The sequence below is a fragment of the Taeniopygia guttata genome, chromosome 3 (assembly GCF_048771995.1).
Source record: "Taeniopygia guttata chromosome 3, bTaeGut7.mat, whole genome shotgun sequence".
NCBI classification, from domain to species: Eukaryota; Metazoa; Chordata; class Aves; order Passeriformes; family Estrildidae; genus Taeniopygia; species Taeniopygia guttata.
This window is the reverse complement of record NC_133027.1, coordinates 91,818,434-91,832,283: the sequence shown is the minus strand read 5'-3', so window position 1 is coordinate 91,832,283 and position 13,850 is coordinate 91,818,434. Positions and strand designations below refer to the sequence as shown.

The 13,850-nt window shown below is 40.2% G+C and overlaps 4 protein-coding genes across 10 annotated transcripts in view; 3 read left to right on the top strand and 1 right to left on the bottom strand.

Moving 5' to 3' along the window:
* SLX4IP (SLX4 interacting protein) overlaps nucleotides 1–5,202 on the bottom strand; it is a 70,042-nt gene extending 64,840 nt beyond the window's left edge. For 4 of the 5 annotated variants that reach the window (XM_030268815.4, XM_072927416.1, XM_012572305.5 and 1 more), the window contains exons 1-3: nucleotides 4,679–4,816; nucleotides 3,773–3,906; nucleotides 1,824–1,872 (exon numbers count right to left, since the gene is read on the bottom strand). In XM_030268815.4, the coding sequence (XP_030124675.4) occupies nucleotides 1,824–1,850 (27 nt within the window). In that variant the 5' untranslated portion in view covers nucleotides 1,851–1,872; nucleotides 3,773–3,906; nucleotides 4,679–4,816. Of the gene's footprint in view, nucleotides 1–1,823; nucleotides 1,873–3,772; nucleotides 3,907–4,678; nucleotides 4,817–5,103 lie in introns of those variants that run through there. The other variant, XM_041715363.2, reaches the window with a different exon arrangement.
* A 35-nt stretch (nucleotides 5,203–5,237) lies between these two features.
* LOC140683776 (uncharacterized) lies at nucleotides 5,238–6,382 on the top strand. Of its 3 annotated transcripts, none has more exons than XM_072927420.1 (2): nucleotides 5,238–5,314; nucleotides 6,174–6,382. In XM_072927420.1, the coding sequence occupies exons 1-2, from the start codon at nucleotides 5,266–5,268 to the stop codon at nucleotides 6,380–6,382; spliced, it is 258 nt and encodes an 85-aa protein (XP_072783521.1). In that variant the 5' UTR covers nucleotides 5,238–5,265. The 3 variants fall into 3 exon arrangements, with proteins under 3 accessions (XP_072783521.1, XP_072783520.1, XP_072783519.1); XM_072927419.1 differs by having other exon boundaries at nucleotides 5,241–5,377; nucleotides 6,178–6,382; XM_072927418.1 differs by having other exon boundaries at nucleotides 5,276–5,413; nucleotides 6,178–6,382.
* A 1,574-nt stretch (nucleotides 6,383–7,956) lies between these two features.
* LOC140683777 (uncharacterized) lies at nucleotides 7,957–8,856 on the top strand. Its single transcript, XM_072927421.1, has one exon. It carries the CDS (start codon nucleotides 7,957–7,959, stop codon nucleotides 8,104–8,106), a length of 150 nt encoding a protein of 49 aa, XP_072783522.1. The 3' UTR covers nucleotides 8,107–8,856.
* Nucleotides 8,334–13,203, top strand: MKKS (MKKS centrosomal shuttling protein). Its single transcript, XM_030268813.4, has 4 exons — nucleotides 8,334–9,324; nucleotides 9,807–9,982; nucleotides 10,618–10,728; nucleotides 11,180–13,203. The coding sequence occupies exons 1-4, from the start codon at nucleotides 8,334–8,336 to the stop codon at nucleotides 11,618–11,620; spliced, it is 1,719 nt and encodes a 572-aa protein (XP_030124673.4). The 3' UTR covers nucleotides 11,621–13,203.
* Nucleotides 13,204–13,850: the final 647 nt, after the last annotated feature.

The window sequence follows — 13,850 nt, the reverse complement described above, 5'->3', positions numbered from 1 at the left end:
CCAAGCTGAACAACCTCAATTCTCTCAGCCTTTCCTCACAGCTCGAGGGGCTCCATCTTCATGTCACTCCTGTGGACTTGCTTTTCATTTTCAGACTCAGTAAAATGCTTCCATCAGCTTTAAACACGAGGAATCTAAAATTAAGAATATAGTATTTTCTGTACTCTGCCTGCAGAGACAAGTAGGAATAGTTTTTAATGGAGAATCTATTGCATGGGGATCTTCTGTGCAAAACTTATGTGAAAGCTGAAAAGTCTTAGAAAATAGTCATATGCAATACAAATCCAGCAAATTTAAAAAAAGCAAAACTTGACATACAAAATCCCCCACCTAACAAGTAAATTGTTAACCTGTGCACAAAGTCGATTTCAATCAGGTCAAGGCAAAGTTAATTTTCAGCATTTGGTACATGCAAAAACTTACTCTCATTTCTCAAATACTGTAAGGAAGAAAAAGTTGTATTTCATTAGCATTTTCAAAAGCTCTATCTGTGATACTGCTTACCTACAGACATGCTCAATGAGAACCTAGCCCTTGCTCAGGCAGTCAGGGATGCTAAACTTGGTGATTGCAAGGTCCATGCTGAATACCAGGTACACATCCTTGCTGAATAATGAAGCTGTAATGATGCAGGTCAGAAACCAAGAGTCTTCAGACTTTTTATTGAGTAAAGACATTCCAACTCATACCACTTTTCTTATTGGGCACTTACATGAATATAGAGATGCCTCAATATTCATAATATCGAGAGTTCTCAGCAGAGAAAAGCAATGCCTTCAGCCTCAGCTCCTGTTGTTATCGACATCAGTGGTGCACAGACTCAGAGTATCAGCTAAAATGTGCTCAAAATCAAATATATTTCTCCTCTAAGTCCCTCTACCAACTCAGCAACACTGAATAATATGATACTGTTAACCTTCTGAAGGTTTACAATCCTGTTAAACAGTAAAAATATAAAGCAAACATCCCACTAAATGACAGCAGTTTTCCTTGGAAAAGAGCACACAAAACTTAAGTGTTTGGTCTTCTCATTAAACAAGCTGGTTACCCACAAAACCAAGCTTTAACAGTTTCCACAGCCTGATCCCTCAGGAGGGATTTTGTAGCTGCCCTCCAAAAGAAATTCCAAGCCTATCCATAGAAGAAAAATCTGTTGTGTTATGAAAATTTCTGGAAAAACACTTCCAAGTGAATAATATGTTGAGCTAATCACAATTAGGTTTATTTATTGATTAGCTGGTATAGTCAAAATTGTAGAATTATGAAATGTTATGTTTATTACAGAATGTTTTAGAAAGTTTTGCTCTTCAGCACATAACTAAAAGTCTAGGACTGTCTGCAAAATTAACTTCAATAGCATTTTATTCACATGAAACAACCAATCCCTGAAAATAGAAAAAGAGGCAAAAAAAGAAACAAATAAATACTTTAAGAACATTGGTATACCTTAAACCAGGAACTTTTAGATCTGGGAAGTACATAAATAGTATTACAAGATTTTAGTAAGAAAAGAATCCACCTAAAAGTTTAATTCAGATTTTTAGGTAGCAAATAGTGTTTTATTGAGAATTCATACAGTTTCTAATTCTCACTGCACAACTAATCACTTTTAGTTACAGCCTTTTAATCCTCAGCTGACCCCAGACACACTCTGCCATGACACAGCAGCAATTCCAAGTTTGATTACAGAGGGAGAAAAAAAGCTCATGTCAAGTATGCTTCTATCACCAGAAGCCTGAAGGATGCACTTTTAGTATCAACAGACACATTCAGAGCAGTATTAGAGATCTATTATTTTTTTAAAGCTATGACATTCTACTTACCTTAATGACAAATTTGTTGGATGCCATGATAGGTCAGTGTAAGCTGGTCCTATAAAAATACCAATTAAAAGTGATCAGCACTGGAGAAACACTCAGATCTCCACAGCAATCAAGAATGAATTTTACATCTGGGGCCCATTCCTTCATGACTACTCTTCTTCAAACCCTAAACTCTGCTTTTAGTAAAATAAGGAAAACTCTTATTTAAAGGACAATTACTTAGCTACGTGTGTTGGTTTCTTTTAGTGAACCTCATAACTTTGGAGGCACTTTGCATCCAACACGGGAAATACAAAGTTAGAACTCTTTCAAGTAAGAAACTACAGCTTTTGGCTCACTTAGTGTCCATCCAGACATCCACGTTATGTAGATTTAAAATTTTATACTACACACATAAAGCACCATAACCCAAGTCTTATGGTGGTTGCACAAAAGTAAAGTGAACTTTGGACATCCTCCTCCCTTGCTTATCCAAAGCAAGACCTAAATCACTTAATTTGGGATCCTGAATGCAAATATTAAAAATTGAGGAATGTGTATACATTTATCATTTTATATTTCAAGTTACAGGTAAGTACTGCGATAGAGCTGTCGATGTTTCAGGACACCAGTCAGGCTGGGGATACTTGTTTCTGTCACGCACTATGCTTCCACATTTCAAAATGAAATTGTTATCATTATTTAACTCAAAAAAGTGCAAAACAAGATAAACAAACACCCTTTAAAACTACACGGTGTAGCACAGACGATTTTAATCTTAAAATTCTTAACAATCCTGCACACAGAAGCTGGAATACCATCATGCCTTGTGCCATCTCACTATCATTCTCCCTTGCACCAAACAGCCCTGGAAATGTCTCAATTTTATCACATTAAATCCTGACAACTTTACTGATGGCAATTTTGAGAAACACAATGCAAAGGACAGAGCTCTGGACCACTTGAGACATCCTAGTTCAGTTCAGTCATGTAGTAAGCTCTGCTGAACTTACCCTGACATCACTGATTTCTTCTGCTACCAGTTAATTTCCAGAATAATACTGTTGCAACACGTCTGCTACTACTCATGTGAAAACTGCTGGCAGGCAGAAATCCCCTCCAAAACCAATTTACAAAATAACAGAAGAAAAAACATAAAAAGGAAAAGGACACACAAGAAAAGAGCTTTGGTTCAGTTTGCTCTTCCTGGGAGTAAGCCGACTTTGGGAGTTTGCCAACTACCCCAATTCTTTGCACTGACCACACAGATAAGACAAAGGAAATACAGCAGACAGACAAAATGTAAGAAAATCCACAGAATAAAAGAGGAAAATATTTTATGTGTGAACCATCAGGGAAATCACTGAAGTGGCACAGGTGAAAAAATACTCAATACTAAGACATCAGAAGATGAGGAAAACCACTCACCAATTGTTCAACGAAAAAAAAAAAAAACCAAAACCAACTAGCCCCAAAATACTTTGCCACTTCCTGTGTTTAATAAAACACCAAACACCAAAAACACAGATCTGTTACAAGTGCTGCTGTTTGACAGCAAGATTCTGTCTCATGGAATCCTTTTTCTGTTGCAAACCTCTAAAGTAAACACCACATAAGAACACATGAAGATAAGCAAATATGGCAGAAAAGCTCCTCGCAAGACTATATATATTTATACTAAAAAAGACTATACATATTTATACTACAAAAGTATTTATACTATACAGGATGTGTAGTATTCCAAGACCTAAAATATTGATATGACCTGTGGATGAAGACATGATTTAGAATCAAACACATAGATTGCCTGTAGCTAGAGTGAGACGCACTTTAAAAATAACATGGCAGAATATCTTTCTTCCCTAAATTTGAGTCAAATGGAGCAGTGGGTACTCAGGAGAAGCCAGAAAACATGGTCACCCAGAGAGCAAGCTCAAGTGTTCTCTGCCAGCTGATGAACAGCATCTTACCTTGGCAAAGCAGCTTCCTGTGGTGAAGAAATGCAGAGCTCAGAGGGAGGAAGAACTGAAAACTCCTGGCACACACTTGGATATACAGCAGCAAGCTTCACCCACTGCCCATCTCTGAGTGGGAGAGAGGGCACCTGAAAGTGGCAGAAACAAACAAACACTAATTAAGGAACTCTGTAGGGTAAATTGATATTAAGTATTTTTGTACACAAAATGAACTATCACAACATAAAAGAGTTTTCTGAACTTTCCCGTCCAGCACTTGTCAGTTTCTGGGAGCAGATCCTAAGCTTGGGACGAGCAGTGCAATGCTCAGCTACTCATACAGCCAGTAAAGCATCCCCAGTTCCGAAAAGATACACCACGATCTTCCCATCTGCCATTCAGGATTTCTATGCCCACTGCTGCCAATTACTCCACTTAACCCTTGAAAAATACTCTTCCATCCAAGTCAACACCTTTTCTCCTCATTGTTATTTACACTCCTTCATTCATAAACTGCCCATTCACCTTTAAGGCTCAACAATTCAGTTTCCAAAACATAACCCAGTCATCACAGAACTGCCTAGAACTAGAGGGAGGAGAGGTTCTGAGGAGCATCAGAGGGCCACATACAGGTACTATTATATTTTTAAACTTTTGTGGAACAGCTGATTGCAATTTGCAATGAAAACTTACTACACTGTTTTAGAAATTATATTCATTTCTGCATGGGGATCAGGCATTAAATACTTGTCTTTTGGCTACAGTCATAAACTCTGCAACTATAAACAAAATTGAAAACAAACCCATTCATTAACAAATGAATATAAAACGAGATATTCTAGACAGCGACTGCAGGAGTAGAGAGAAGAGTGAACACAGGAGAAGTAGAACTGTATTCACAGGAGTATTTCTTGTACTTACAGGAGTGAATACAGGAAAGCAAAAGAGCTAACGGAAAGCGGAGGGCAGGGAACAAAGTTATTTGAACTTGTTTTGGCCGGGGCACTTTTGTCCGCCCACAGGAAGCCTCAGACAGCTGGGCGCAGATGTAAGGCGGAGTGGCCACAGCAGCAGGTATGCAAAGAAGAAAAATCAGATATATAGACGTCTTTTTATGCCTGGCCAGGCTGGATGGGGGTGAGGAACGGGAAAGAGCGGCTGAGGCAGGCTCGGTGGGAGCCGAGCGACACCGCCGCCAGAGCCCCGGCACTCCGAGCATCCCCTCAGAGGTTTACCCGAAGAGAACAGCGGGGCCAGAGCCCAGGCGCGGCCCCAAGCGCCGGGCGGCACAAGGCGGCCATACCCTCCCCACGCCGCGCCCGCCTCCCGCCGCTCCTCTGCCCTACCCAAAATGGCCGCGCCCGTCACCGCCGCCCGCCCCGCGCTGCCCGCACGCAAAATGGCCGCCAGCGGCTGAGGCGGGCCGGGTCGCGAGTGACGCGGCGCTCGGCTAATGGCGGGCGGCGAGGGGCGGCGCGGCGCGGCACGTCCGGGGCCGTGCTTCTTGCATGCTTCTGCTTCCTGCCGGGGCGCGTTTGAACGTGTGGGAGTGGGCGGGTGAATGCTCGCCTCCTCGGTAGCACCTTCTTCGCTCGCTCCCAGAGCGGGGAGAAGCCTCAGGTGCGCCGCTGCGCCCTCAGCCGCCCGCGCTTTAAGGTCGCTGTGCCGCGGGGAAGGAGGAGCAGGGGGCTGGGAGCGCTCCGGGGCGCGGAGAGGGGTGGTTGGGCGGCCGGGTTACACCTGTCAGGGTCATGGAGTTGGGCGGGGGTGGGAGCATTTCCTCTCCGAGTTACAGCTTTGTGGCCGCTCAAACCAGTGAGGTATTTTGGTATAAAACATGAGTATACGTGCGAAATCCCATGGAAAGTATGTTGGGGTTTTTTTCCACCTTCTTATTGTACAAGGATTAATTTATTGCTCCATTTGTAATGGCGCCGCTTCTGAATACTATAAGGTGGTCAGGCAAAGCTGCACAAAGGTAAAGTGGTTTCAGGAGCTCCACACCTTGCTTTGCCTGCAATTTCAAAGTTCTGGATTACCTTAGGAGCTCAACTACTCGTTGAATTTTATTAACTATGGGGAGGAAGGTGTATTTTGAACCTGCTTTTGGGCTTCAGATGCTTACCATCTGGGCACTAGTGTTTGTAATTAGATAATTAGATAAGCTTTGTTGTGTTTTAAGATTTAGCATGCCAAAGCTCGAAGCAAATGCAGCAATTAACATTTCAAAATGTCTGAATTGAGGTGCTTTTCTTTTTTGTTCACAAAGTAAGGCTTTTTGTTTAGTGTTTGAGTCATCTGCTGCGCTGCAATTAAAGGTATTAACATTCAGCTTCATGTGTTCAGTGTTGTTATTACAGAGTAAGAAAAAAATATTTCTAGAATATGTTTAAAATAATAAATTATCTTTACCTAGGTAGATGCCAGTTTGCAATGGGTCTTAAAACCTTCTGGAAGGACAACAAAGTTCTGATTGTTATGGGAGCTGGCCTGGGGCTAGTGCACTGGGGCTGGTATTACTTGAAGTCCAGTCCTATTTTCCAAGTGAAGACAGAGGATTTTTCTCCAGAACGTGACATTCTGACATTCATGATGCAAAGCATTCGCAAAAGCAAAGAAAAATAGCATTAGTACTTTGATTTTTGGGTAAGTTGCCTAATTAGTTGTGTCTGTGTCTATGAGGCAGAAGATGAATTAATTGAGAATTTTCAAACATACAGCCTTGGTGTTCTAACTTTAGTCTTTCAGAGCTTTATTCTACTTTGCAACTGAGTTAATTTTTTGTACCTACATGGACCCAAAAAGTGCATCATAAATCTCAAAAACTACTGCTAAATCCCACATGATGCGCTCAGTTAATTGAGGGTATTATATGTCTTAAAGATATTTTAAAACAAGCTCCAGTAACTTCAGGACAGTAATGAAACTCATGTGACTGGATTTATAACAGTGTCCTTTCAGGCTTAAAACTGCCCAGAAATAATTCTGACTGTACAAAGTAACATATTTTGTCTTAGTAGGGATGGTGATTACAACAGAGAATGAAAATTAAGTACGAGTGTAAATACTGTAGAGTTTGCATAGGAATGTAAATACGCGTTGATTTAAGTTTTACTGTTATAAGAACTGAAAAACTTTCTTTGTGGGCCTCTTGAAATAAGAAACCTTGTTTGAACATCAAAAGCTGTTGTTTCTGTTGCCTGGCAAGCACTGCTGACTATAGTTGAGTTCTTTTGTTCTTGAGTAAAATCAGGTGGCTATCACTGTAGGTTTGGTACTTCAGTGCAATTCAATGAAGTTGATGGTAGCCTGCTACTTACAGACCTGATAACAGTACAGACCAGAGGTCAGAATTGCAGTTATTAATAGACAGGTATAATTGGTGCGCTCTCTGTGTTTGTAGTAAAATCATATTAGCAGATTTTCTCAGTTAAAAATGAGAGTGCATAGGCCAGTGGAGGTTCATCAAAGCCCAATGCTGTGTCCTGTGCTGGGGTCACAGCCCCATGCTGAGTTACAGGGAAGAGTGGCTGGAGAGATTCCTGGGAGTGCTGGTGACAGCAGCTGAACATGAGCCAGCGTGTGCTGGCAGTGATTCTCCCCTGTGCTTGGCACTGCTGAGGGACTCCAGCCTTCAGAGAGGACACTGAGGTGTGAATGAGTCCCGAGAGGGCAGTGGTCCTGTGAGGAGTGCTGGGGGAGCTGGGGGTCTTCAGCCTGAGGAAAAGAAGGCTCAGGGCAATGTGGCGTTTTCTACAACCACCTGGAAGGTGGGGGTTGGTCTCTTCTCCCGAGTAGCAAGTGCTAGGACAAGAGGAAACAGCCTCAGGTTGCACCAGGGGAGGTTTAGTTTGGGTATTAGGAAAACTGTCTTCACAGAAGGGTTCTCAAACACTGGCACAGGCTGCCTAGGGAGGTGGCTGAGTCACCTAATGGATGCATAGATGTGGCATGTGGGGACATGGTTCAGTGGTGGCTTGGCAGTGCTGGGGTAACAGTAGGACTCGACTTCAAAGGTCTTTTCCAACCTAAATAGTTTTTGATGCAGTATTTGTCCTTCTGTGACTTTTTTTGACTTTGAAAACTAAAATAGGTCAAGCTATACAATATTTTCATAAGATTATTCTAATATCTTTCTGTTTTTTATTGTAGGTATAACTAAGCTTGAAGGTTTTCATCTGTGACTGTTGCCAGAAAAGATGAAGAAAACTACCTGGAGTAGAAAGAACTTTCTGCTTGTGGCAGGACTGTCACTTATAGGTGTCCATATAGGAAGCATTCTTGTAAACTATGTTGCGAAAAAGTCTGCTCAGTCTCATTCAGAAGCTAGAAAAAATCGTCTGGAATGAAATAGCGCCCTGCTATTTATCCATTTTGCATGATTTAAGCCTCGTTTTAAGAGAGCTGTGATGAGTAGTTTCAGGAATGTTATATATACTGTTTCACACCGAAAATAATAATCCTTACCTGCAAAGAATTAAAATGCACTACTCTTAAAATATGAAAGTGCAATGAATTATGGATCCAAGCAAAAATGAAATGTTTTTTTGGCTAGAATTAAAATCTTACCTTCAAAATGTCTCGCCTTGAAGCTAAAAAGCCTCCGTTATTTACTAGCAAGCCGTTAACTAGAGATGCAGTGAGTCAGTCACTGTCTCTGCTGAGTGGGATATTAAAGTCTTCCTACGGTCCTGCTGGTCGACTCAAACAGCTCCACAATGGTGTGGGGGGCTGTGTTTGTGCCACTTCCCAATCCTCAGCCCTCCTGGGGCACCTTTCCGTCAGCCAGCCCGTGCTGCGTGTCCTGACAGCCTCTGTACGGAACCATGTGTCACGTTTCAGTGACTGTGGCTTATTCACTGCCATTCTTTGCTGTGGCTTCATTGAAAATTTCAGGAGCCTGAATGTTGCACCTTTTACTGTCATTCAAATAAGCAAGCATCTTCTGAGTCTGTGCATGGACCACCTGAAATCTGAGGCCTGTGGTTGCCGGGTGTCTGTGGATTTTAGCAGTCTTGAGACTCTTGTTTGTTTGGTACGGAGCATTTTAACAAGCAAACCTGCTTGCATGCTTAATAAAACTGAAGTTGATCATCTCACCTCGCTGGTTTTAAAGGCTTTTGTATTTACTGTTCCATGTCATGTTGAGACTAATGCTGTTTTAGGGAAGTGTGTGGTAATACCTGTGAAAGGTAGAAGAGTTGTGGATTCTGCAGTTCTTCCTGGACTGCTGATAGAAGTGCCAGAAATCCAATTGGGAAAACCACTTTCTGTCAAAAGGACTGGTTCAAACGTGATCAAGATTGCACTTTTCAGTGTGTCCATGTCAGGTGACGGCTCTAACCCTGAGGAAGGAACTATAGTGGTCCATCACAGAGTTTCTCTGGAAGTGTCAGAGCTGAATCAGTTGCTCAGTATGGGGCAGCAGCTGGTTAAGGATGAGGTGGGCCTTGTGCTGTGCCAGAAGGTGATGCATCCCTCCTTGAAGCAGTACCTGAAGGAGAACGGTGTTGTGGCTGTGGACAGGGCTGGGCTGTCTCTGATGGAGCCCCTGAGGCGTGTGACAGGTAACAGGCCAGTTCTCTGCCTAAACCATTGTCCAGGAGTTGTCATTAGGAGAGCATCACCTGGGGTGGTGTCATTGCAGAGGAAGGCCTCTTCTTTTCCTCTACCTTAGCCACTGAGCAAGAGTTGCTCTTTTCTAGTCTAAAAACCATTTTTCAAGATTAATAGGTCTTCTGTGCAGGCCCTGATGGTGGCATACCACAGGTGTTATTACTGCTTGCTGCATGAGGGATATCCAATTCCAGTTTATTTTCAAATTGATTCAAGACAAATGAAAAAATTGGTTTTTTAATCTCAATTTGCCACAAAGTCTTGCAGTTAAAATGTGTTGGTTTCTGTGATTTCCTGTGTGAATTGAAATGACAGGTATTGAACAGTATATATAAGTTAAAAAGCCAAGAGGAATAAAGTTTATGCTTTATGAAATGCATCAGCTAGCTGTTCTGATGGTACTACATACTGTTTTCTCCTTTTTAATTGACAGGTTCACAGCCTATAGCTTCCATACATTCGTTGTCTCCTGGCTGTTATGGCAGTTTGAAAGATTTGTGCATTGAGAGTTTTGCTTCAAAGCATTTTCTACATCTAATTCCTGAAGACACAGTTATCTGCAGCCTGATACTCTGTAACAGAAGTGAAACAGCATGGGATGAGTTGAAGGTAGGCAAATTTTCTTAGTCTTTTCTTGGAAAGTCATGTTTTTAATGGAAAAATACTGGGAAATATTAAATAGATTGATCTTAGAAACATTGTTTTTTTCAGTACATAAATTAAGTTCGCATGTTTCCAGAATTTCAAAATCCTTGAAGTGCTTATGTTCATTTAATACCTCTGTTTTAATACAGTAAGTTGTATAGGGGCAGGTACATGTTTCACCTGTTCTTGAGGCCAGTGCTGGATAAATATTTTCATTACTTGGTGTATGAGAAGATAAAGATCAAAACGCCAGTAGCAACACATATAATGATAGTTAAGCATTGTTTTGCATTGAACAGTTGGTCTGGAAATGTCATTGATACTGACTGAATTTTTATATATAGCCCTGTTTTGGAAAAGGAAGGATTAAAATGGAGCTTTTTATTTCTGCCTCTCCATAGTGCGGACAAATAAAGACAATTTCTCATTAAGTGAACATGGTCTTGGAAATCTCTCAGCAGCTTTATATCCACTTGTAATTCAAGTTCTTGGAATCTGTACAAGACACTGCTGAAGATTTTATTCCGGTAGTTTTTTTTCAATGGGGACAAATCCTATTAATCGTGGTATGTCTTACAAGAATTTCATGTGATTTTCAGCGGGTCTGTGAAACTGCAGAACATGTGTTACAGTTAACAGTGAAGGAACCTTTGGCATTGTTAGGAGGAGGCTGCACAGAAACTCACCTGGCTTCATACATAAGACATAAGGTATGTAAGACGTAAGGGTTTTAAAGATGCTTAATATACTTAAGAAATAAGAATTTATTCTTATTTAATCAGAGCAACAGTAAAACTTTCTAGATTAATGTGGCATTTTTTCTAACTACTAATATAAAATTAAGGGGTCTATTTGAAGCACTCAGTTTTAATTCTGTCTTTTAAACTTAACACTATATTTGTACTTGTTGACCTTTCTGTAGGTATCTGTTGTAGTAACTGCATGTTTTGAAGTGTTGAAAATATGTAGAGTTTTTATATGGGAAGATGATCATGCAGACACTTTGACTCTGTCCTATTGTGGGATAATTAAACATTTTTTAGTTAGAAATGAACCATCTGTTTTGGGGGGAAAAAAAAGCAGCAGTATGATACATGCTTTAAATTATTTCTGTGAAACTGTGCTCTAACTTTGCTTTCCTGGTTCTGGTTTCTTTTTTAGAGTTCTAGTCTGCCTGCCAGCACTTTCAAAGACCTGGGTTGTTCTCAGACACAGTACCAATTGGTTGCTGACGGGTTTTGCCGTTCCCTGGAGACTGTAGCTCGCTCTCTGAGTCATGATGGTGAAGAAGTTCTGACAGATATGGTTTATGGACACTGTTGGTTTGTTCCCTCAGGTTCTCCCTGTGCCTCCAGGTGGTCAGATTTAGTATCAAAATGCAGCTGCGGGGTGAATGACAACACAGAGGACCTCAGCTGGAGCTTTTTGGAAGGCCAGTCTAGCACTCCCATTTTACAGGGCTGTCCTAAAGAGCCCTCAGTAAAGGTTGCTGATCTCCGGACTCTGGATTGCTTTGCTGCCAAGTGCAGTGGCCTGCAAGTAGCTCTGGAGACAGCCAACCTGATTTTGGATCTCTCATACATAATTGAAGATCAAAATTAGCTCTGATTTTATGTGATTTGTGTTATATAGCAAGACAACACTGATTTGAAGGCAGGGTAACGTATAATGTGTTAAAACATTTGAAAAGGCCAAAATGTGGACAGCAGATGGAAATTTTAAATTCAACAGCTGGCCATTGAATACTCTTCTCATTGTTAACCTGTTGTGCTCTCAAGCATTTTCAAATGTTCAGCCTGTTCCCTCTGCAGTAAGGAAAGTTTTGGATGTTGGTTAGCTCTGTGGCATCTTCAAAGGAATGGGAAAAATAGATTCACTTGCTGAGAAAACATGTTGTGTGTTAGGATTTATACAGTCTCAGCAAAAGCTTTACACATTCAAAGAGACTTTTATATTGCAGCAGAATTTATCACTGGTATTTTTAATTTTGTAGGTAAAAAAGGCTTAGCAGATAGGTTGAGTCACTTGTTTTTAATTTTGTCCTTAAGTTTTTGTCTGTGTATATTATATGTATATGCAGTTTCTATTTCTAAATGGGTGACAGATTTAAATTTGTATATGTAATTTATTTAACAAGTTATAAAACTCAACCTATAATTCTTAAGGTAGCAGGTAGGTAATGGAAGATTTGAAAAGAACTAGCACACTGGATGGAAAAAACTCTTGTCAAGTGGACCTTGATTGTCTTCTGGGGAATACAGGGCAGTCTATAATAAAGTTTCTATCATTTAAGCAATGCTGCAAGAAAGAATGTCCACCTTACCATTCAATTAGCTCTTTGACTGTGCATGGCTTCTTTTAATGAAGTAAGGCTTTAAGCTGCATAGACTTGTTTTGATCTTTAAATAAGACTCTAGACTGAATGATCAAAACTTTTTCTCATTCTCAGCTTGCATGCAAGATCAAAAAGGATGCTACATTTTCTTACTTAAGCTCATTTTCTTTGCCACTTTTCTTCTCCCTCTTTGTTTTCAGTCACAAGGGACAAATCATTGATGGTGCACTTCCAGAAAACATCCGAGTCAGTTGCCGTCTAGTCTGCTTGTTTTTTTTCTTGGTCTCTTAAATTTTTAATATATTTATTTACTGCATATAAGCAGTAGAATTGTTATGTATAACTCAGTTTTGAAATATGTAATTAAAACCAGATCCTTTCAGACCTTTTGTACAAAGTCCTTTTAATTTTGAGAACATAAGTAATCATTTTCTCACTGGGGAAAAAAAAATTAAGAGTTATTTAAAGCTCTTTATCTTTTTATGACCTGAAATGATTGCTTCAGTGCTGAAAGGCATCCTTTGGGGACTTGTGCAAGAGTGTTACAAGGGTTGAGAATGGAGGCTGCCGAAAGCTGGTTTGAAAGCTAATAAAGCTGCTTTTATATCTCGGTCTTCCCATATGCCATGAACTATATGGCGACATCAGGAATAATGAAGCCAAATGATGGTGCATATCTTAAGGCACAGAAGAATCTTGGTAATACTTCATCTAATTATGATTCTCCAGCTCAGAGTGCTGAATTATACTGTTTTACTTCCTATAATAGCAGCTTGTTATGCAGTGTGGAAAATGTTGAGTTTAGTGACTACAGCTGTGAAGTGAAAATTAAAACAATATTCAAGTAGAAGTAGTTGTGAGTGTTCTTTTGTCTTGGTGTCTGAAGGTCGAATCACAGGTTTTGAATCAGAGCTGACAATGGTTTTTATTCTCCTCGGAAAGGAAAGTCACAGATTAAAAAAATGAAATAATTAAATGTCATTTTTGGTAAGTAGCTCAAAATTCATTTGTACCTGAACTAAAGCCTTTTTCATATATAGGTAATTTTAATAACAATGAATTTATGCCTCCTACTGTGACTGAAAAGGATAAATAAGAAGCTTGCTCTGCTGTTTATGGACAATATAGGTTCAGTTCTCAGTTGTACTACAGCAGGCTTGAACCTTTAGTGTTTAGTATTGCCTCATCTTTAAAGGGTAACATAGGAGGAGTGCAACTTTGGATACTTTTTAAAATCCAAGTAAAAAGAATTTTGACTTAATCTAACAGCAGCATAAAGTAACTTTTTTGAACTTGATGTTTTCTAATGTGGGTGCAAAAATGCGTAAGTGTCCCCCTATGTTTTAAAGCTGACAGAATGAAATATCCTCAGCTGTAATGCCTCTGAGAAGCCACTATGGTTTTATTCCTGTTCCTCTTGGCATTTCAAATTCAGTGGGAAAAATTAGCACTACGTTAAGTATTAGGAGACAATTGTTTTCTGATCATGACCTCGGT